This window comes from Furipterus horrens, unplaced genomic scaffold (genome assembly GCF_987537825.1).
Source record: "Furipterus horrens unplaced genomic scaffold, mFurHor1.1.pri manual_scaffold_2, whole genome shotgun sequence".
NCBI lineage: Eukaryota > Metazoa > Chordata > Mammalia > Chiroptera > Furipteridae > Furipterus > Furipterus horrens.
The window spans coordinates 47,010,298-47,032,480 of NW_028327172.1; the positions used below are offsets into that span (position 1 = coordinate 47,010,298).

At 51.7% G+C, this 22,183-nt stretch overlaps 1 protein-coding gene and 1 long non-coding RNA gene across 6 annotated transcripts in view; one reads left to right on the forward strand and one right to left on the reverse strand.

Annotated features, from left to right (window-relative positions):
- LOC150018502 (uncharacterized) overlaps positions 1–16,402 on the reverse strand; it is a 31,613-nt gene extending 15,211 nt beyond the window's left edge. For 3 of the 5 annotated variants that reach the window (XR_016508847.1, XR_016508836.1, XR_016508831.1), the window contains exon 1: positions 11,792–12,531. This is a non-coding gene — a long non-coding RNA (uncharacterized LOC150018502). Of the gene's footprint in view, positions 1–1,194; positions 1,333–11,791; positions 12,532–15,810 lie in introns of those variants that run through there. The other 2 variants (XR_016508841.1, XR_016508853.1) reach the window with 2 other exon arrangements.
- A 178-nt stretch (positions 16,403–16,580) lies between these two features.
- On the forward strand, positions 16,581–19,543 carry TPBGL (trophoblast glycoprotein like). Its single transcript, XM_090267776.1, has one exon. The coding sequence runs from the start codon at positions 16,844–16,846 to the stop codon at positions 18,011–18,013; it is 1,170 nt and encodes a 389-aa protein (XP_090123902.1). The 5' UTR covers positions 16,581–16,843; the 3' UTR covers positions 18,014–19,543.
- Positions 19,544–22,183: the final 2,640 nt, after the last annotated feature.

Here is a 22,183-nt window from a genome sequence, read left to right on the forward strand (position 1 = left end):
GAGGGAGGAGGGCCCAAGCCAAGGCCAAGTTCGAGAAGGCTGGACTGGGCACGAAGCCAGCTCCAGCAGCCCAGGCCAAAGCCACCTCAGCAGTTTCTGCTAAACTCTAGCAAGACACCTGAGCTTGGGCAGCAGCTCCAGAGCTGAGAGGCTTGTGGGGGAGAGGGGCATCTGCTGAGGTCAGCACAGCCTCCAGAAACCTCTCCAGAGGCCACAGAGAGTCCCAGCCCAAACCCTGGACTCGGAAATAACAGAAAATGACATAGCCTCCTCCCGAGAGTTGGTGGTCAGGCCCTGGAAAGCCAGAATCCAGGGCTGAGAGGGTCCCCAGAGGACACCTGCTGGATGTAGGGATCTCCTTTACTCTCCCAGGATCTCATTCCTTCTATGGCAGCCGCTCCACTGGCAGGTGGTTCATGCATCAAGTATCAAAACTGCCACCAATGCCTCCTCTGTGCCAGGGCCTGCGCTGGGCTCTGGGGGTGCAGAGACGCATGTGGTCCCTGCTTTCAAGAAGCTCACCACCTAAGGGGTGAGGTAGACACTGCCCGCACACTGCCATAGGGAAGCTGTGGGGGCCGGAAGGCAGCACTGAGCCAGTCTTCCAGCAAGGTGTGGGGTTAGGATCTGCTGCCCCTGAATAAGCAGGCAGCTCCAATGACCACTTAAGAGCTGTGCATCTTTAGCCTTGACACAGCTCCTGAACGCCAGACTTAAATGTCAACTGCCCATTCAGTGTCTCAGCATCTCTAACTCATCAAAGGCGTGGCCAAATTCACCCTCTGCCCACCCTGCACCTGGTCTTCCCTCTCTCAGTCAATGATCTCATCATCGAGAAGCCAGACACCCAGAGCCATCCTTCCTCCTCGCCCCGTATCCAGCCTGTCACCAGGCTGCCAGGACGCAAGGGACAAACCCTACTTCTCCGCACCTCCAGCCACAGCACCACCCCGCCCAAGCATCTCCTCGTTTGTCTTTCTGCACTCAGCCTCCTTCAATCATGCAGTGACAGTGATCTCTCCAAAATGCAAATAAAATGATCACCTCTCTGCTTAAAAGCTTCCCGTGGCTTCTCCTTGCCTTTGGGAGAAAGGTTAAAGGCTTGAACAAGGCCTGCCAGGCCCAGCACAGCCTGCCCAACAGTATCTCAGCAGCATTCCACCTCCCCGTCTTGGCCTCTCATCACAGACCTACCTGGCTTCGTCCCCCATCTCAGAGACCTCTGCACATGTTAGTCACACTGTCTCCCCCACTACTACAAGGACTCGGGCTTCCCTCCTCGCCTCTTCTAAATGACTTTGGGGACATCTGTTCTCTGCACGTTCACTGCCACTGAACACCAGTCTCTGGCCCTTTTCACTTGAAGGAACAGCTGCGGGGCACAGCCAGTGGTGATCACATAACGGGCATGCCCAGAGCCCGTGCTCCCAGAGCCTCCCAGTGCCCCCAGAGGCCTGTGCCTGATTCCAGCCCCCTTCTGCTCTCTTCTTCCATTTCTGGGGTGGGGGTTGGGAGGGGACAACTGGGAGACTTCCTCATCCCTTCACAGCCCAGCCCATGCCTGGGCCTTAGAGTGGAGCCCAGAAATGAAGTGCTCAGGCTGGCACACTCCACCTGGACCTCAACCTGCGTGTTCCCCGGGCTCCCAGACAAGCCAGCGTCCTCAGGCCGGGCCAGGCACTGCCTCCTCTGTGCAGTTTGCTGGGTTCCCTGAAGGGGGAGGCCCTCTGGGTTTCCTTGGGCTCCCATGACACTCAGTATGCCCAGCACCATCAGATTCGTTCGTTGTATCAGTTTCTCTCCCCAGACCAGAGAGAGCTCAGCTGGCTCTGAGGCTGTGTGTTTTCATCTCTGCACCCTGAGCCTGGCTCAGCAGGGGTCCCAAGGGAGAGGCTCCGAAAAGCCTCAGTGTTAGAATTTGGGACTCGTGTCACATAAATGTGTTTGTTTTCTTTTTTGCACAAACTACTGTTCAGCTGTCTCCCTCCTCTTGAACTTTTTTGTGAGAATGTGCACCTATGAGTCTGACCAGCCTCAGTTTTGACCTCAGCTACACCTGTTATGAGCTGTGACCTAGACCAAATGCCCTCCTCTAAGGGTTTTCATAATTAAATGAGCTATGTTCTGCAAAGGGTATGGCATACAGTCTTTGCTTAATAATTCCCTCCCCTCTCTCTCACCCCAACCTTTGAGCCTTAATAAGGACTTGACATGTACCTCCATGAACTTGGACCTGTGGTTGTCACCTACAGATCAAGTCAATCCAGGTCATTTTGAAACCTAGTCCTGACATCGGACACAGTCACTCTCCTGCCCACAGATTTTGACACATGGTTTTATTTGGCCTCATCTAAGTCCTTCAAAAATACATCAGACTGAGCAAGTCAGCACAAAGGACTGAGCCCCAAGGAGGGCTCTAGTCTGCCCTCCAGGCTGCTATTGATCCACTAATCAATTCTCCTCCTCTGGCCATCCAGGCAACCAGGGACTCCCCTGGAGTATCACTATTTTTACCCTCCCCTGCAATTTACCATAAAAATACTTTGGGATATGTTCCAAATGCCTTTTCAAAGTCAAGATTCTCAGGACTCTTGACAGACCCCTGACTGGGTTCTCTTGAAGGGGGTGCTAAGAGGGGTTAGCCTGACTTCCTTTAAGTTAAACCTATGCTGGGTCCTGGTGACTGCCATGTTTTCTTCTTCATTTAATGATATAAATCAATCTCTCTTTTTTTTTTTTTTTTTTTTTGCTGTCTTTGTTAGTGCTGTTAAATCTGAAAAATTTTCAGTCCTCCGTGAAATGATCTCACTTAGAAATGATCACATTAACCCAGGCTACTTGCCTACAACAGTTGGCTTTTGGTTGAAAAGTTTAAAACACTTTAGTGAGAGCCTCCCTCCACCGCAGGAAGTTTGCTTTCTGAATGAAAGAAGGTTTTCTATAAGAAGGTAAATTTCCATCCTGCCTTTCTGATTCATTATAACTGTGGAATGGTGCAATTCAAATAATTGCTGTCTTCTTGTAATCTTGGGTCAAACACTCACTTGTTAAAAAATATAACATTGTGTCTTAATAAGACCTTAGCTGTATATTTTAAGACCAAGAAAATAAGCTTGGCCAACTATGGTTTTCAAAGTTTTGTAAGATTATTGAGAACACAAAAAGCCAGTATGAGAGGGAGCATAATGAAATCCAGCAGGAATAATTTATAATTAGAAAACCCCACGCAATTCTTCAGTCAAGGATAATGGTGATCCATCTTAAAAACACATGTGTCCCATGCTGAGCACTGATGAGCCTAATCAGACACACTCCAGTGATATTTTCCACAATAGCGAGGGGCCCCTAATTGCTGGTGGGTGCAGACCGGCAAGCTTCTTGCTGCTCCTCTCAGGATCAGGTTGATTAAGAGCAGGCCTGGAGCCAACCAGCCAGGGTTGGAATCCCAGCCATTCTCCTACACTGTGATCTTAGGAAAGTTACTTACCCTCTCTGTGCCTCAGTTTCCTCATCTTTAAAATCAGTTCTGAGAATCACTGCTTTTCAGGGTGAAGGTTATGAAGACTGAACCAGCTGCTATGGGAAGTCTGCCTGACTCAAAATGTGTCTTTACTGCTCCCCAGTCGCTGGGGTGCTCATGGACAAGGCCAAAGAAGGGTCCCTTCCCCCCTCCCCATCCTGCTGCCTCTCTCTTTTGTTAGGGACACTTGGCCCCTGCCAGAAGTTCCAGCGGAGGGGCACCGTGCCCACAGTGGCTCTGCCCTGAGGTCCAGCATTGACTCTCCTCCTCAGTGCCCCCACCACACCCTGGACCATGCCTGGCCCTGGCCCAGCTGGACTGCTGGTGATCTGCCCAGGCTAAGCAGGGGTGGCTTGGCTCCAGCAAGGGCTAAAGGTTCTTCATTTTGTTTTCTCACCAGCTTCACCATCTGGGTTGGGGCGGAGGGCCGGAGGAGTGGCAAAGAGGGGAGAGGAAATGTACTGTTCCCAAAATCCCCCCTTTCCTGCCTCCCCCATGGCGGGGTATGGGTTGTATTCATTCCAGATTGTTCTCAGCCCCAGGAGAGCTACCACCAGGGGCCTCCTGAATGGTGTCTCAGGAGACAGCAGCGATCTGCCCTGTCTCTGTAGCACCTCCACCATCCCTCCATCTGCCCTCCCCCCTTTTATGTCCTTCCCTGGTTCAGCCTGTCCTGCCTGTTGAGTTCAACCACTTCTCTCACCACTTGCCACATGCCTGTCCCTCCCCGGAGCTGAGTACTGCGGGGCGCAGCGATGATTCAGGCCAGAACTCTGCCCTCCAAGCACTTATTTTATAGCACAGCCTGAGCTGGACTCTCCACTTGGTCCCTTTTAAGCTGTGCGATCTTGGGTCAACTACTTAACCTGAGTGCCCACATCGTTATTTTAAAATGGGAGCCAAAGTACCTCCATTTCAAGGCCCCTGTGAAAATTAAATACAATCATTTGTGTAAAGTCTTAAATTCAGTGCATTGCATACACTGGATGCTCAGTCAAGTCTGCCTGCCTTCCCTCCCTCCCTCCCTCCTTCCCTCTTTCCTATAGCAAGCTGCCTCTTCCAGAGGAGAGACACACAGTGGGGTCTATGGGTGGATGTAGAGCTGTCCCCTAGGACCTAAGAGCCAGGGCTATTTGGGCCTGTGTGGGACCAAGCCCCATACTGGGCGGTGTGGGGGCGCAGACCAGCAGGGTTCTGCCTGCCAGGTGCTTTCTTTCAGAAGTAGACTCAGTCCTGTGACCTCCTTTTCTTTCTCCCAATGGCTAATTAGGGCTGATTGTGGGCTCCTTTTTAACCTTTCTTTTTCTGAACTTCCAACTGGCTTCTGTTTTCTTTCCCCAGGGCAGGGCTGGAGACACACCAGCAGGGCCAAACTGAAGCTCCTGCCTCAGCCAGGCCCTGCACTAAGGAGGGATGAGAGCTGTTTATCCTGGGTGTCCCATGGCGGCTGCTGAGGTGCAGAGTTTTGGGGTGGCCTCAACAGAAAACAGCTTCTTGGCTGCCTAGGCTGTTGCCCATCTGTCTGTCCTGAGGTTCCTGTCATAAGTCCAGGAATATGTGGGGCAGCCAATATTCAAAGTTTGGGCCAGCCTTCAAGGTCTTCTGCCCACCCAAGCCTTCCAGAGAGTGATGAGCTTAGAGACCCCCAGGGCATCTCTACTAGACTAGGGGAAGCTACTGCAACCGCACCTGTGGCTGAATACTCCCTCTATCATTTTGAAATACAGTTGGGAAATCTAGGGACTGGAATCTGACCCACTGGGGGAAACCAGCACTAGGTCATCCTGGGAAATGGCAGCATGAGGCTGGGAAGGGAGGAAGGTTCCAGGGTGTGAGGGAACCTCCAGTTCTTAAGGCCTGGGCTGGTGGCAATCAGATGGTCTGTCTGCAAAGAGTGGGACCCCAACACTCCAGCTGTGGGAAATGAGTCAGCCATGAGTCCCAGGAACAAGGATGAGCAGCAGAGGAGGCTGAGACCCAGGGTGGGACCCAAACATCTCCAATTCTAAGGAAGGACTGAAAATACAAATAAAGCTGCCCACCTGGGCAGAGGGGAGGGAGGCCACAGTGGCGGGAGCCAGGCATGGGTGCCACATGCAAAGCAGCACACATCCACAGAAAGGGTAGGCAGATCAGGAAGATGTTATCCAGGGGCTTGAGCAGAGCACAGCAAGAGACAAGGGCATGCAGAGGAGTCACCAGGAAGTCCTCCTGGAAAAGGAGTATCACTAAGAAAGTCAGGAAATCTGGTGTCAAAGGTCTAGGAGGTGAACTGGAGGTGATGACTACCTTGAGCACCAGGGTCTGTGCTGTGGTCACCCCTGCAGTCTAGGTGCTCCTGGGGAAGTGAGGCCAGAACTACACAAGCCAAGGTGTCCTCCATGCTCCAGCTCCAGCAGGCAGGTGGCCACCACATGTTCTCATCACGCCTCCTCACCTGGAGCCAGAGCCCGCTGGCTCCTCTGCTAATGGCTTCCAGGTGTGTCCTTGGGCCCGTTGGGGAGACATCCTGAAGAGTAAAGCCCCTCCTACCCAAGTCTTACCCCTCTGGTCACCTTCAGTTGCAGAACCTGGGCTGGCCTGGTGCCTCCTTGTGAGACTGAGTGTATCTGTGCCTGCGGGCCTCCATCACTGTAGGCCTGTTTCTTTGTGTACCTGGAACTCTCTCCGCATGTGGGCCTTTCAAACATTTGTCTCTATGTCTGAGGCTGTGTCCATGCATTTCTCTGCACATTTCACAGCAAAGCTTTCCTTGACTGTATCAACAAATTCCATCAGCGTTTATTGCCTAATAAAAGGAAGTCCAATAACCCTTCCTGCTTCGCCTAAGGCCCTAAGTTTTTATTCTAGTTATTTTCAGCCTAAATGGAGAGAATCTGATTTATGTTCTGCTGGGGATGATCTGGACTCAAGAAGATGAGAGGCTCATGGCTGATGAACTGCAAAGAGCGGGAGTACCATAAATCACACCCCTGTGGCTGGGAGCAGGCCCCCAGCTCCAGACACCTTGTATTCATTGGGTTCCTCTTCTGGTATTCTCCTTATCCAGGCTGATGCTTGAGTTAAGTCTGTGTTCCTGGACCAGAGCTTATACTGACCACCAGCTTTATCAGCACCATCCTCACCATCACCATTACCCACCCCCTCTAGCAACATCACCACCACTGCCATTCCCATTGCTATTACTACTGACACTACAATTAGTATACCATAGTGACTATCACCATAAACACCACTGTCCCATTATCAATGTCAAAGATTGCTAGTTACTATTCAATAGCTAGTTCTCCTTCCTCCTCAGTAATAAGGACCACAACTTTTGCTGGACACATTGCCCCCAAGTTAAAGGAATATATTTCCCAGGCCCTTTGAAACTAGTTAGATGTGGCCATGTAAGTGAACATGTTGAATAAAATGATGGGTTGTACCCATAAAGGGAAGAAGCACACTTATTTATCCTTTGCCTCCATCTACTGATGTGATGGCTGGTGCTCTAGCAGCCACTGTGCACCACAAGAATAAGGACTACACACTAGGGAAGGCAGAGTGGGAGGATGGTAGGAGTGCTGGTTTCTCATGATTGTAGAGAAATCATTCAGACTCTGGACTGCTATATCTGGACTTTTTATGAGAAAAAATGAGCTTCTATTTCTGTATTATTTAAGAGGTTGTTATCTGATGCATACAGCTGAACTTGAAGTTGATCAGTATACATCACCATGTGTTTGTTTTTAAATAATCCAGGCCAATGATCTCCATATGAGATGGGGGAGAGGGAGATAGGATATGGAGAGGGGGAGGGAGGGGGGAGGGAGAGAGGGAGAGAGGAGAGAGAGAGAGAGAGAGAGAGAGAGAGAGAGAGAGAGAGAGAGAGAGAGAGAGAGAGAGAATGAGAGAATGAGATTGAATTCTAGGACATGGGAAATTATTCTGATTCCCACCCACCTGGCCACTGTCTTCAAAGGCGTTCAGCACCAAGGACAGATCACAGACCGTAGTAGTGAGGGCAGGAAAAAGAGGGTGTTTTGGTTTTGCTTTTTTTTTTTTTGTTTTTGTGTGTGTGGTGGTGGTGGTGGTAGTGGTGGTGGTGACGGTTTTCCTCAAGATATGTTCATTAACCCCGACTCTGTGCCAGGCGTTGTTTCAGGAACTGGAATAAATACCAAGACAAATTTTCAACAAGTCTACTTTTAGCTCCAAAGACCAGAAGAAGAAGATCAACATTGGAATGCTTCCTAAGCAGAAGAAACAGATTGAGAAGCCACATAAGGGGTAGAACAAAACTGTGTGCAGAATAAACAGAACACTGAAGAATACGGGACTCTGTGGGTGGGGGAAGGGCTCCAGGTTGGAAAGGGGTGAGACATTGGTCTGTGGATTAGAGAGTAGCCCTAGGTGGGAGTTAAAAGACATGAGTTCTCGAGAATGTCCGCAGACCCACCCACTCTGGGAACGACGGCCAGGGCAACAGCTAGAGAGGCTACAGTCCCATACGGAGGTGGGAGAAGTGCCTGGAAAAGGGGCAAGTGCTGTGCAAGCACCATTGTTCCTTCTCAGACCCCTCCCCCACACATAGTGCCACAACGAGGTGAAACAGGTTGCCCTGTACTGACAAATCCCTAAGGCTCCACCCCTTACAACATAACAGGTGCGACAGCTCTTCCTAAGACCCAGAGGCAAACAAACACAAGAGCCTGTCAAGATGAGGAGACAGAGAAGTATGGCTCAAAAGAGGGAACAGATCAAGGTTCCAGTGGGAGAACTAACTGACGAGGAGATAGCCAACCTAACAGATGCAGAGTCCAAAACACTGGGATAAAGATGATTACAGGCTTGACAGATACGCTTGAGTATGGCAAATACAAAAGGGAAGAAGTGAGGGCTATGCTAAATGAAACAAAGGATAATCCACACAAAACCAGTGGTGAAGGGAAGGAAACTGGGGTTCAAATCAATGATTTGGAACATAAGAAAGAAAAAACAGTCAACCAGTACAGAATGAGGAAACAAGAACTGAAAAAAATGAGGAAAGGCTTAGAAACCTCTGGGACAACTTTAAACATGCCCACATCCGAATCATAGGGGTGCCAGAAGGAAAAGAGGAAGAGCAAGAAATTGAAAGCTTATGTGAAAACATAAGAAAGAAAAACTTCCCAAATTTGGTGAAGGAAATAGACATACAAGTCCAGGAAGCACAGAGAGTCCCAAACAAGCTAGACCCAAAGAGGACTACACCAAGACACATCATTATTAAAATGCCAAAGGTTCAAGATAAAGAGAGACTCTTAAAAGCAGAAAGAGAAAAGCAGAGAGTTACCTACAAAGGAGTTCCCATAAGACTGTCAGCTGATTTCTCAAAAGAAACTTTGCAGGCAAGAAGGGGCTGGCAAGAAGTATTCAATGTGATGAATAGGAAGGACCTACAACCAAGATTACTCTATCCAGCAAAGCTATCATTTGGAATGGAAGAGCAGATAAAAGTGCTTCCCAGACAAGGTAAAGCTGAAGGAGTTCATCATCATCAAGTCATTATTACATGAAATGTCAAAAGGACTTACTTAAGAAAAAGAAGATCAAAACTATGAACACTAAAATGATAACAAACTCACAACTATCAACAACAGAATCTAAAAAATAAAAACAAAATCCAACTAAGCAAACCAGAATAGGAACAGAATCACAGGTATGGGGATCATTTGGAGGGTTATCAGCTGGGAGGGGGGAAAATGGGGAAATGGTGCAGGGATTAAGAAGCATAACTGGTTGGTACAAAATAGACAGGGGGAAGTTAAGAATAATATAGGAAAGGGTGAAGCCAAAGAACTTATATACATGACCCATGGACATGAACTAAAGGGGGAGGGAAGTGGGGTACTGGGCAGAGGGAAGCAAAGGGGAAAAAATTGGGACAACTGTAACAACAGCAACAACAAAACAACAACAAAAAGAAGTAAGTTCTCAGGCCCCACCACTTCTATTCCTCAGACACTACAACAAAAATTTCAATTTCTGATTCCAGGAATCTATGATACTGTGATTGTACAGAATGACTAAGATTCTACAATTCTAATTCTTTTTTAAAATTAGTTTTTTATAACAATAAAAAATAACAATTCTCCCCTCTCAGACTTAAGACCCTTTATTATCTTATAAAAGACAATGAGCAAAGGTCTCGTACTCCTCTAGTAGCTTCAAGCTGGACATGGTCATCATCCTACCTACCCTTGGGTCCAGAAATCCCTAATAAGAGTGGGGTGTAGCAGGGAGGGTGGCCTTCCCACATGGGGAAGGATCTTGCAGACTCCAGGTCAGTGGCTGTCCCCCGACAACGGCATGCTTGGTTTAACAGGCTGGCATCCTTGTTATGTGAGACAATCACTCAGGTAATGAGATCATAGGCTAGTGCCCTCTGGTTCAATTTTACTCGTTTGTTTGTGTTGTTCATTAGTCTCCTGTAATAGGTGACATCATATGGTATTTTTCTTTTGTTGCCTGGCTTATTTCACCAAGCATAATTCTCTAGTTCCATCCATGTTGTTGCAAATGGTAGAAGTTCTTTCGTTCTTTCTTTCTTTCTGCTACATAGTACTTCATTGTGTAAATGTACCACAGTTTTTTGATCCACTCATCTATAGATGGGCACTTAGGTTGTTTCCAGCATTTGGCTGTTATAAACAGCGCTGCTATGAACATAGGGGTGCATAGGTTCTTTTGAATTGGTGTTTCAGGATTCTTCGGATATAATTCTAGCAATGCAATTGCTGGTTCAAAAGGCAGTTCCATTTTTAGTTTTTTGAGGAAATTCCATACTGTTTTCCATAGTGGCTGCACCAATAAATTCTAATTCTAAGGCTCTAAATCAGTTATCTACTGCTGTGTAACAACCTCCTCTCCCCCTGCCCTCTTCCCCCGCCCAGAACTTAATGGCTTAAAAACAGCAACCATTTTATTTGTTCACAATTCTGACCCAGCAATTTTGGCTTGTATTAGCTGGGTAGTTCTCCTGGTCTTGTCTGGTGTCACTCTGGGAGCTGGCTGGTCTAGGGGGCTTCAGCTGGGATGGCTCATTTCTGGTCTCTTCCTCTAAGAGGCCTGCTTGAGTTTCTACACATTCAGGTCTCTAGGAAGCAAGAAGAGGGGAGTCCCAATGCGCAAGTACTTCTTAATCCTCTGCTTACATCACATTGGCTGATGTCTCAATAGCCAAAGGAATCCGCATGGCCAAACCAAAGTCAATGTGGAAAGGGACAGCATGAGAACATGGAAACAGGCAAGATTCACTGGGGAACACTCGTATAATGACCTACTGCAGGCTCTCAGTACTTCATTCACCACCATTCATGTTACCAGCACCATAAGTCTTATGTTCTGAGTCACATAGATCATGGTTCTATGGCTCTCTGAGTCTGTGGTTCTTAGAATTCAATGTTTTGATTCCAAGATTCCATAATTCTAGAAGTAGAAGGCTTGGCACAGCTGAGGAGGATCACAAGAACCCAAGAGGATGCGAAGGGAGTCAAGTACACTAAGGTCACTCCCAGATCTAAGCATGAGCCCACCTGCATCTCCCATTTCCATCCCGTAGCCCCCTGCTTCCTGTCTGGAGAAGACCAGTGGCATGAGCACCAAGCTGACAATCAGAAAACATACATCACTAATCTGGGGAGACCCCAAGCATAGCTCTTAACCTCCCAGTGTTCTCATATAACCAACAGAGAGAGCAATCCCTGTCTCCCAAGTGACACAGGACAGTGGTGAAGTCAGGGGAACTGGGCCCACTAACTTCCACTATCGGGAGCCTGACTCTGGTCCAGCTTAAGAAGGTTTTGCTCCCACCACCCCAAACTGTATCTACAGCTGCTGAGACTGAGTTTTAAGGAAATTAAGATTTAAATAGGTTATTGCTCTTGATCTATCCCGAGCTCTACCTGCAAAAGAAAGGAAGGGAGGGAGGGGAGGGAAGAGCAGGAGAGGAAAGAGTCCAACTCTGTTCCTTTCCCTTCCCTCACCCACTGCTGCTCCTGACTCAACTGAATTTATACTGGAATCCTGGGCCAGCCCCTGCTGGCCTTGAGCCTCAGTCTTGCCTGCCCTTTAGCTTTCCCAAGAGAAATATGGAAGCAAAGAGTAGCTCTATGAGAGGAGATCTAAACCAGGGCAACAATTCATGAAATTTTACAGCTACAGCAACCAGTGGCAACCCACCAGCTGGACCACCTTGAAGCACCAATGAGGAGATAGAAGCCCAGAAAGGAACAGGGACCTACTCACAGTTGTACAGCCAGGCAGCAGTAGACTAAGAATGAAAGCCAGATGGGGTAATTTCCCTTCTCTAAACTTCAATTTCCAATTTTAAACCAGGGATAAAAAATCCAGCCGGGGACACCACTCACAAACTGAAGCACTGTGAAAAGGCAGCAAGGAATATGGTTTTTCCCCATGGCCTGGAAGTCCAGGCGGGGGATGGGGGGATAGGTTGAGGTGGGGGCAGGAGCACTTACGACTTTCAGAGGACTCACCCAGCTCATTTACTCCAACCTTTCCCCAGAGGCCCAGGCTACAGAGTGGAGGAGGAGGGTATTAAGTATCCGAGTTATTTAAAAGCCAGTTGGCCGCCCCTCAGAAGTCATGTGGCCTCTGCTGACTCAATGGAGACAACGGATCTTGGACCTGTGGATTTCCCTGTGTCTTGCAGCAGCGGGGGAAGGGGGAGTGAGAAATGGGAACAGCAAAGCCTGCAGTGGAGTTGTCCCCTCTGGCCAGTGCAGAAGCTACACCACAGGAGAGAAGCTGGGGCCTCGCCCACTAACTGATGACTGAGCTCTATAATGTCAGCCCTGCCCAGCTGCTCCTCCACTTGCCTCAGTGGAAGGGGGAGCAAAGGAAAGGGAGGCTGCCACAGCATCACACTTAGGAGAATGCCCCAGACCATCCTACTAGCACTTTCTCTTTGGGGTGGAGCCAAGTTCAAGGTCACACATTGAGAAGGTGGGGGCACCAACTCCAGTAAATCACAGTATTACCTCCCCTACACACACACACACACACACACACACACACACACACACACACACACACCTTCTCTGCAGACAGGAAAACTAAGATCTGGAAAGGTAGGCTTGCCACAGACCCCTCTGACAGATAAAATGGGGTGGGAGGCAGATGGGGAAGGGGCTGCCTGCTGGGTAACCTCAGATAAGTTGCAGATCTCTCCAGGCTTCCAACCCAGGTAGTAGAGCTTACAGACGGTGAGAAGAACCCTAGTGGAGGAGCTGGAGAGGGGAGGGAACAGCACCTTGGAATGCTGAGAGGGGATCTGGGGCCTGCCTAGTGGGATAATAAATTCAAGAACTGAGTTCTAGAGTGCCTGACATGGGGGACTCTCAACCCAGCACAGGGAAGACCATAACTCTGCTTGGGTGGGGGTGGGGTGACTCACTTATGGAAATTCTGAGGAACTCTGCCCACAGGCTCCTCAGACCCAGTCTCAGTCCCCAGAAAGCACGTAGGATGGGGAAGACTTGGAGGGCTTGGGCAAAGGAGACAGCAGGAAGCCTGAGCTCCTGTCAGGCTCCAGTCTGGTCAGCTTTGCAACCCTGGGGAAAAGCACTTAACCTTTCTGGGTGGCATCTCCTGGTGTAAAGTGTAGATGGGGGATCCTCACCTAGCTTGCCTCACAATGATGGCATGATCAACCCAGGGATTTTTAAATCATTATTTCATTCAAGAAATGTTCCCTAGTGCCTTCTCCACACTGAGCTCCGAGCTATGTACTGACAATACAGGAAATCAGACCTGCCCTGAGCCCCAGCTCATGACAATCAGGGGGTATAGGGGAGCTCTAGCCCTCTGACCACTAAGAGAAATTCAAAGGAGAAGGAAGCCATGAAAGCTTCCTGGAGGAGGCAGAACTCAAGCTGAGCCCTCAGGGGCAGTGGGTTGGATTGGAAAAACAGAGTCAAGGGGAGAGAGCGCCCCAGGCAGAACAAAGATGTTTCCACTAGCTGCCTCAGGGAATAAACACACAGCCTCAAATGTAACTAGACATACATTTATTGAATACCTACGATATGCTGACTACTGACAGCCCTGAGATGGACAGGGCTCTTCCTCCTGAGAATAGATTTGGCTCCAGGGGCAACCTGGACAGAGATGGGAACAACTACACAAAGAGGGGAGGGCGGGGAGGGGGCCAGGTAGAGGCATACAGAGAGGCAGCAAGTGGCAGTTTTTACTATATACCATGAATATACTGTGTTGGGGAGGGAGGAATATGGAACAAGGCAGAAATGATGTGGGAGCTAATTAGTCCCAGAGACGGGCAATGCCTTGTCCAGAGCCACATGGTAAAAGCGTGGCAGGCGGGGGGGGGGTGCTAGGCCCCCAGACCCTAGGTGATAAAGCTTTTCTTGTTTCAAAGCACTTTCCATTTACTTTATCACAGCAGCTTTGAGAGGATTAGGGAGGATAGGAATTCAGAAGCCCACCTACTTTCCAGAAGTAGGTGCTGACACAGCCCAAAGGCAGAGAGAGATCCAAAGTCACACCAGACCCACCCTAACATCCGTTCCGGGCCTCAAGCTCTCTGGGGTCAGGACAAGACCCTCTCAGATGCAGTCACTACCCTGAACAAAGCTCTGGGCAAGGACCCTGGTGTCAGGTTTCCAGGCAAAACTCTGACAGCCCCTGGCTTTGGTGCAAGTTCCTGTCCCTTTGACCTCAGTTTCCCCATTTGTAAAACACAATCATTGCCTTGTGCTCTCGTGCCTAATGGTTCTTGGTTCTCTTTGAGTCTTCTTTTCCCAATTGAGGTGTTTGGCACTCCCCAGCCAAGGCTGCCTACTACCCTGCAGCCCTTTTAAGGTGGGGGCGGCGGGGGGGGGGGGCATTGTCGAACCAGAAACCAGTCACCATGGGAATATGGGGAGAGGGCTCTTACTTTGGCAGTTAGACTGTGATTCCTCAGAGGCTGGAAGCAAAAGGGGTTCTATGCAGCAGGACAGGGAAGCACAGACCTTTTCATTCATTCATTTACAAGCATTTACACTGTCTTAGGCTAGTCCCTGTAGTAGAAACACAACAGTGAGGAAGAGCCAGTGCCTCCCTCTGGGGGAAATGTCAGAGTTGGGGCTTGGAGTTGACATGAGCAGGGCTGAGGGGAGGACAAGAGCTGAGTAAAGGCCCAGCTCCAAAGGCTATATGAGAAGAGACACCACAGCTGCTTACCTTCACAGACCAAGGGCATGGCGGAGGGCACGAGTGGGCTCAGAATGTGCTGGCTGGTCTCTGGATGCATATGCTTGCATGCATGGGTTTGTAAGCTTGCCCCTCCCCGAACACACCTAGGAACCTGCATGGACCCAGAAGTATGAATGTTCAAGTATGAGTGTACTTATAAACCCATGGACACACACCAGGACGCACTCAAGTCTATGTTCATATGTGCGCATGTATGAATGAACCTTCATGTACTTGCATGAGGCACATCTGAGCCTGCCTGGAACCCTGCACAAGTTAATGAAAGCCTTCCTTTGCATGTGTACGCACATTCAAGTGAGTATGAATCTGTGTGTATTCACATGTGGATAACCTAACAGGTCCATGCGTACAGACATGTACCATCATGCATGTACAAATTACTGTACTAATTTGCCAATACCTGGGAGAGACAGGGAAGGGGGAGGGAAGTACCTGCTACTCCTTTCCCCCCAGCATCAACAGCCCTGGTCCTTAATATTGGTCCTTGTCCAAGACCCAAGCCACAATGAGGTCTGCCTCTTCTCCTTAAGTGGTATCTATCTACCTGTTAAATATATCCTCAGGGAAGGAGTCAACCCAACAACCATCCCTGATTCAGGAGAAAGAGACTGACTGATTCTTAGGTGGGGGGAGCCTCTATCCCAACCAGCTCTGCTGATATCAGAATGGCCTGCAGGATCAAGTGTCAGTCTCTCCAGCCTGAATAATTCATGCCAAGACCAGGAGCACTCCCTTCTCAGGAGCCTGTTCCTTTAAATCAGGTTTGGAGCTTCCCAGTTCTGAAAAAAAAAAAAAAAAAATCCATCCAGAACTAAACAAGCCCGTAAACATCTCAGTCCTGGCCCCTCTGAGGCCCCCTGCCATTCCATGCCGCAAAATCTGCTCCTGTTCTCCCAACTACTGGAGCCCCAAACCCTCCACCCATTTATCATTTATAGGTGGGGTACCATGGAGGGAAAGAGGGGCAGTTGATGGTGTCCAACAACCCCAGGGTCCTGAGACCCAGTAGAACTGTTTGGTGGGATACCTACCTGGGAGCTGGGGCAGGGAGGGGCCAGCAAAGAGCTGAATCACCACACCCACTGGTCCCAAGGCCGGGGAGAGTGGTTGGAGGAGGAATCCAGCCTAGTGGAAGAAACCAGATGAAAGCAGCCAGTGAGCTGCTCCCTGGGAGCGAGGGGGAAGCGGGGGCTGTCGCTGACTTTTGCAGGTGGCGTGGGGTGGGGTCGAGAAAACGCTAGTCCCACCGGACTTGCAGTGGTGGTAACCCAGCCCAGCCTAATGTAACTGGGGTCGCAGCGGAGGAGGCCGGAGGCTGGGGATTTTCCAGTCTCTCCTGGCACAGCCCTCTCCTAAATCACAGAGATTAGGAAGAAGCTGGAAAATGAATAACTTTCTCAGCCCACCCCTCCCTCATCACTGCCTGCGCTTGTAGGGGAGACGCTAAAGTCCTGCCTCCAAATTTTCACTCCGTGGTGCTGACCCACATGCCTGCTCTTCCCAGTCCGGCCCAACCCCACAGGTGCCAGAGAGGGAGGAAAAAGGGACCAGCTTAAACATGATAAGTGGGGAAGATGAGGGGGTTGCAAGTGAGAACCTGCTGGAGCCAAACTTCTCAGCAGACCCTGGACCTGAGAGAGGGGGAGAGAAAGCACAGCAGCCAAAAGCCCAGGTTCTCGGGAGCCTCCCACCCCGCCTCTCAGCTAGGAGGACGCGGAGATTCCGCTGGGGGCGGAGGAGGAGGCCGGGAGGCGGGGGGGGCGGGGGAGGCAAACCCTGCCCACTCGGCTCCAAGCCCGAAACGGCCGCGGAAGCCGGAGGCCAGCGCGCAGGGCGAGTAGGGCACCGGGGGCGGGGGGGGGCTCTGCTCCCCGCCTGACCCCTCTCGTCCCAGCCAGGAAAGGGAAGGCTCCTTGGATTTTAGAGCCAGCGGACGGACCGACCGCGACTGCCAGCATCTCCAGGTCAAGGACTTGCCCCACCCGCCCCTCTCCCCGCCCCCAAGGCGCTCCGAACTCACTGTTGATCGCGGCGGCCCGGGCGCTGGATGCGGGGTCCGCCGCGATGGCCCCTCGCGCGGGACAGCCGGAGTCCAGGGCACCGCTGCTACAGGGGCTGCTGATCGTGGCGGCTGCGCTGAGCCAGCCCGCTGCGCCCTGTCCCTTCCACTGCTACTGCTTCGGCAGCCCCAAGCTGCTGTTGCGCTGCGCGTCGGGCGCCGAGCTCCGGCAGCCGCCACGGGACGTGCCGCCCGACGCTCGAAACCTCACCATCGTGGGCGCCAACCTGACTGTGCTGCGCGCGGCCGCCTTCGCCGGCGGAGACGCGGACGGGGAGGAGGTGGTGGAGGGCGGCGTGCGCCTGCCGTTCCTGACCGCTCTGCGCCTCACGCACAACAACATCGAGGTGGTGGAAGACGGCGCCTTCGACGGGCTGCCCAGTTTGGCGGCGCTCGACTTGAGCAACAACCCGCTGCGCGCTCTGGGCGCCGGCGCTTTCCGCGGGCTGCCGACGCTGCGTTCGCTGCAGCTCAACTACGCGCTGGCGGCGGGCGGCCCCGCGCTGCTGGCCGCGCTGGGCGCCGCGCTCGCCCCGCTTAACGAGCTGCGCCTCTTGGGTCTGTCGGGTAACGCACTGAGCCATCTGCCGCCTGCCGCGCTGCGCCTGCCGCACCTCGAGCAGCTGGACGCGCGCTTTAACGCACTGGCCGGCCTGGGCCCCGACGACCTGCGCGCGCTTGAGCGCGATGGCGACCTGCCCGCGCCTCGCCTGCTGCTTGCCAACAACCCCCTGCGTTGCGGGTGCACCGCGCGCCCCCTGCTGGCCTGGCTACGTAACGCCACGGAGCGCGTCCCCGACGCGCGGCGCCTAAGATGCGCCTCCCCGCGGCCGCTGCAAGACCGGCCTTTCCTGGACACAGACCAGGCGCGACTGCGCTGCGCAGACCGCGACGCCGAAGGTCGCGGGGAAGAAGTGGAACTAACCAGCCCGGAGCTGGAAGCCTCCTATGTCTTCTTTGGGCTGGTGCTGGCGCTCATCGGCCTCATCTTCTTAATGGTGCTCTACCTAAACCGCCGCGGCATCCAGCGTTGGATGCGCAACTTGCGCGAGGCCTGCCGGGACCAGATGGAGGGCTACCACTATCGCTACGAACAGGATGCCGACCCGCGCCGCGCGCCCACCCCTGCCGCCGCCGCCGGCTCCCGCGCCACTTCCCCGACCTCGGGCCTCTGAGCTTTGCCTGTTGGAGATTCGGGGTACCCCTGCCAGCTGATGACTTTACTGGGGCTACCTGGCCTGAAGCAGTGGGCATGAGACATCCGCGAGCTTGAGGCTTTTGAGACTTGCCCTTGACCGGCCTGAGACCTTTGGATTTTAGCATCATCCCGCCCCTCCCCACCCCCACACCTGGAGACCCCAAGCTGTACCGCCTTCCCAGCCTCTGACAGTTCTCACCATCAAAGACCCAGAGACACCCCTGCTGATTCCAGAAACCCTACCTACTCATCCCAAGCTCCAGACCCATCAGCTCCCCTCACCCCCTTTTAAGACTCACCCAGAGACCTTGTCCTAAAATCCAAAAGCCCTGACTTTCAGCAGGAAACATCACCCTAGACTTCATGGAGCCCCGTCTCCAGCTTGGCGCCCTCACTTTCCTTCGCAGAGCTCCGGCTCTCATATCCCCTTCTGGTCTCAAGATCAGAGCACTCCCACGAAAAGGATTTTTGTGGACTTTGAGCCTTTTTTCCTATACCAGAGCCCTGAGCCCTACACCCTGCCTAGATACCCACAACCTGGGGCTCTAAGGGGTGGGCACTCTCCCCCAATCAGAGGATGCATTTCCCACCACCCACCACCCCAGCTCTGGTCAGGTCCCTCCCTTTGGTCCCTACTTGGGGCTCAGCTCCCTTGGTCTGTCCCATCCCAGAGACAGGCACACACTGTAGCAGCCTTAGTGTGGAGCCAGTCCTCAGCCTTTCCCACCGGGGCTCTGATCCCCCGGTACTCATAGTGTTTGCCTCAATCTCAAACTCAGCTCTTCACCCTGATCTGAGTTACATACTCCTGCCCAAGTCTTAGGCTCTTGATTGCACCTACACCCATAGCTTGCACTCAATACCCACCCCTCCCACTCACTGCTAGGTCAGGGTCCAAAGAGGAATCCATCTCTGGAATGTGCCTACCCTTCTTACCTCCTAAAATGAGCTCTCCAGCCCTGCAAGACAGGCGCAGGTTCCACACACACACCCCCGACCATACTGGCAGATCCCCACAGAGAAAGGAGAGTCCTGGGGGTGTAAAGCGGGGCCTCAGAACCAGGTTCACCCACCCACCATGGCCTCAGTGAGGGGTAAGGAAGGGGGCTCTGAAGGGCTGGGAGCGGCTGCCCACATGCTATTTCCCACCCATGTGACTCTTCTCCCCTAAGGATTTCTTGCTGCCATGTTCCCCACCCCACCCCCCATGCCTTCTGGAAGAAGAAAGGGGTCTCACCTCCTGTCTCAGGCACAAGCCCCTTCATTCAGGGTCAGAGCCTCAACAACCTGCCTTCTGCATGATCCCAAAGCACAATTGGTGAGTGGGGAGGGGGCTGCCTCTCCCTGACTCCCACCCCTTGGTCAGGCAGAATGGCTGGCCTGTGCTGCTTCTGCACACAGGAAGTCACCCTCCTCCAACATACTGGTTTGAGGCCTGCCTTCTCACCCCACCCAAGAAGTCTGGATGTCCCTTGGGCAGTTTTCTATAAAGTCTGCAATAATCTCATACTCTGCTCTTGTAAGTTGTGCCATGTCATTCCTGCTGGTCTTGGGGCATTGAAGGGGGTTGGAGGGGACACGGGAGGGCATTTTGGACTTCCCTGAGGTGCAGTGAGTGACCCTTGGTGTCTCTCCTGAACTATGGGAAAAGAAATGGGCTCTGGCTGCACATCGTAGGATGGAGGCTAGGCCTGTAGACTTCCCACTGGGATGGCATTACTCTCCAAAAAGGCTGCTTTTTACCCTCTGCGATGGGGTTCTACACAACCAGTGTGGGAGCCTGTGCTTCCTCTGCAGCCACCTACCCTTCCTTCGTCACCATGGCGGTGGGGGTGGGGGTTGTGGTGGAAATGTAGTTGGACTGACAAATGCTAACATCACATGAGGCTACCAGGGAGGAAATCCAGCCACAGAAAATTGAGGCAGTTAATTCAGACGAGAAAAAGGATACATCATTATTTGCTGCTTTGGCCTCATCCCTCTGATGAACTGATACTCCCTTTATCCTTTGTGACGCCACAGTCTCCTGGCTAGAGGGGTAAGAACTGCGCCCTTGGGTATGTAAGAGGCTGAGAGGAGAAGCAGCCTAGAGGTGGGGGTGAACAAAATGGCTCCTGGGGATATGTGGAGCAGGGAGCAGGTGGGGTCTGGGCCATTGGCGCCAGGCTAAGAGGCTTATCCCCTGCCTAAAGTTCTCCAGGCTGGGTTATTTCACATTGAGGATGTCAGAACCCTGGAACCATGTGGCAGAAGTCCAGAACTCTGGCATTTTAGAATTTTAGGGCCATATCATCCTAGAATTTGTGCCTTCTAAACACTGTAAAGGACCTCAGAGGCAATGTTGGGCTATCTCCTAAGCCATCTCAGTGAGGAGCACCTTCTCTCAATAAGGTGCTCACTCCCTCTCTTGATGAGAACATCTATTTCAGCGCCAGAGGAATCTGCCTGGGAGGGACTTCCTGACAGCCTAGTCCCAGCTTTGCCTTGAGGCCAGGAGCACAGCTCACCTCAGGATAGCTCTTTACAGTGGCAGAGGCAATGCAGAGTTCTATCTTCTAGCAAATCCCCTACCCTGGTCATTCCTCATGAGAAAGGATTAAACTCTCTTGAAGCATTCCCATGTGTCAATGACCTTCCAACGGTGTTTTGTCAATCCTTCAGGACAAAGTAGTGGTCGTGTCTCTAACATGGTTAGAGAACCATCTTTAACAGGTCACCTCCCCAGTCCCAAAGACGTGCCCTCTGATAATACAGCCAAAGACTGCAATAAACTCTGGCAAATAAAACATGCACTAATAGCATGTTTTATTTCATGTGGGTTCATTGTCAGCAAAAATCTTTGAGGGTTTTATGAGAGCTGCTGCTAAGCTAAGTGTCAAATCAATAGTTGTCAAAAATCAAATGATTGAGTGCTTCATGTATGCAGGTTGATATTTAACCCTGCTGCTCATTAAATGCTGTCTCTGGGCTGCCACCCTCCTTGCAGCCTGTTAGTGGCCTTTGGTTTTATGGGACTATCTACAGGTGCCCAGGTCCCCCAGCCTTGCCTCCTCTGCAAATCTAGTCATTCACTCCACCTCTACAGAATATAACTTTTCCAGTCCCAGAGAAGCTAATGACCCAGGGGGAGGAGTCATATTTAATTAAGGTTTAGAGAAAAGAAGTTCCAGGAAACTGAAAATTTGGAGTAAGAACCCCTGACCCAACCTAGGGAGACTTCTTAGAGGACATCACATTTGAGTGGGTTTTAAAGGATGAGTAGGAGTTTGTAGGACAGAGAAAGACCAGAAGTTGCCAGCTTGTGCACAGGCCTGCAGGCAGGAAGATCTTGTTAGCATGAGGACTCGAGAACACCATTCATGGCTGGGAGTAGGTAGGAGGACGTGTGTGGGTAAGACAGATCTGCTTCCCCCACATTCTCTGCTGGGCAGCAGTAGAGGTACCTCCAGCTTCAGAGAAGTCAGGGGAGTGCAGAGGTGTGATATGAAGGACAGGAGACCTGCCTCTGACTTGTTCCTTCCTTCTGCCCATTCCTTCTGTGCCAGGCCTCATGCTGGGCACTGGAAGCATAGAGAGGAATAGAACTAAGCCATGCCAATGGAGGCCAGATAGGCAAAGCGATACGGGAAGGGGCCTCTGGAGAGGCCCAGGAGATACTGGTCTGGGCCAGTGGGGCCCCATCTCCAGCTTGGAGGCCTCACTTTCCTTCACAGAGCTCCGGCCCTCACATCCCTTTCTTGTCTCAGAGCAGAGCACTCCCATGAAAAGGTTTTTGCAGATTTTGAGCCTTTTTTCTCATACCAGAGCCCTGAGCCCTCCATCTTGCATAGTTACCCACATCCTGGGGCTCTAAGGGGTAGGCACTCTCCCCCAATCAGAGGATGTATTTCACACCACCCACCATGCCAGCTCTGACTTAGGAAAAGGTGAGATGGAGGGATCTGGCTGGCTCTGCCCTGACAGCCTTGATGCCACCCACCCACTCCAGACCCCCTCTCAGCAGCGCCAAGGCCCCCCTGCAAAGGAAGCCTCTCCCTTTAATCATATGCCAGGAATGCTGCTGGAAGTCTAAGGTGGGCAAGACACTGCAGGGGCCAAATACCAGGGAAAAAAGTCCACCCAGGAATTTTTTAGAAAACAAGTGTGG

Bases quoted from the DNA above. Each gene is read 5' to 3' on its own strand.
- TPBGL (XM_090267776.1), top strand. From the start codon at position 16,844: ATGGCCCCTCGCGCGGGACAGCCGGAGTCCAGGGCACCGCTGCTACAG.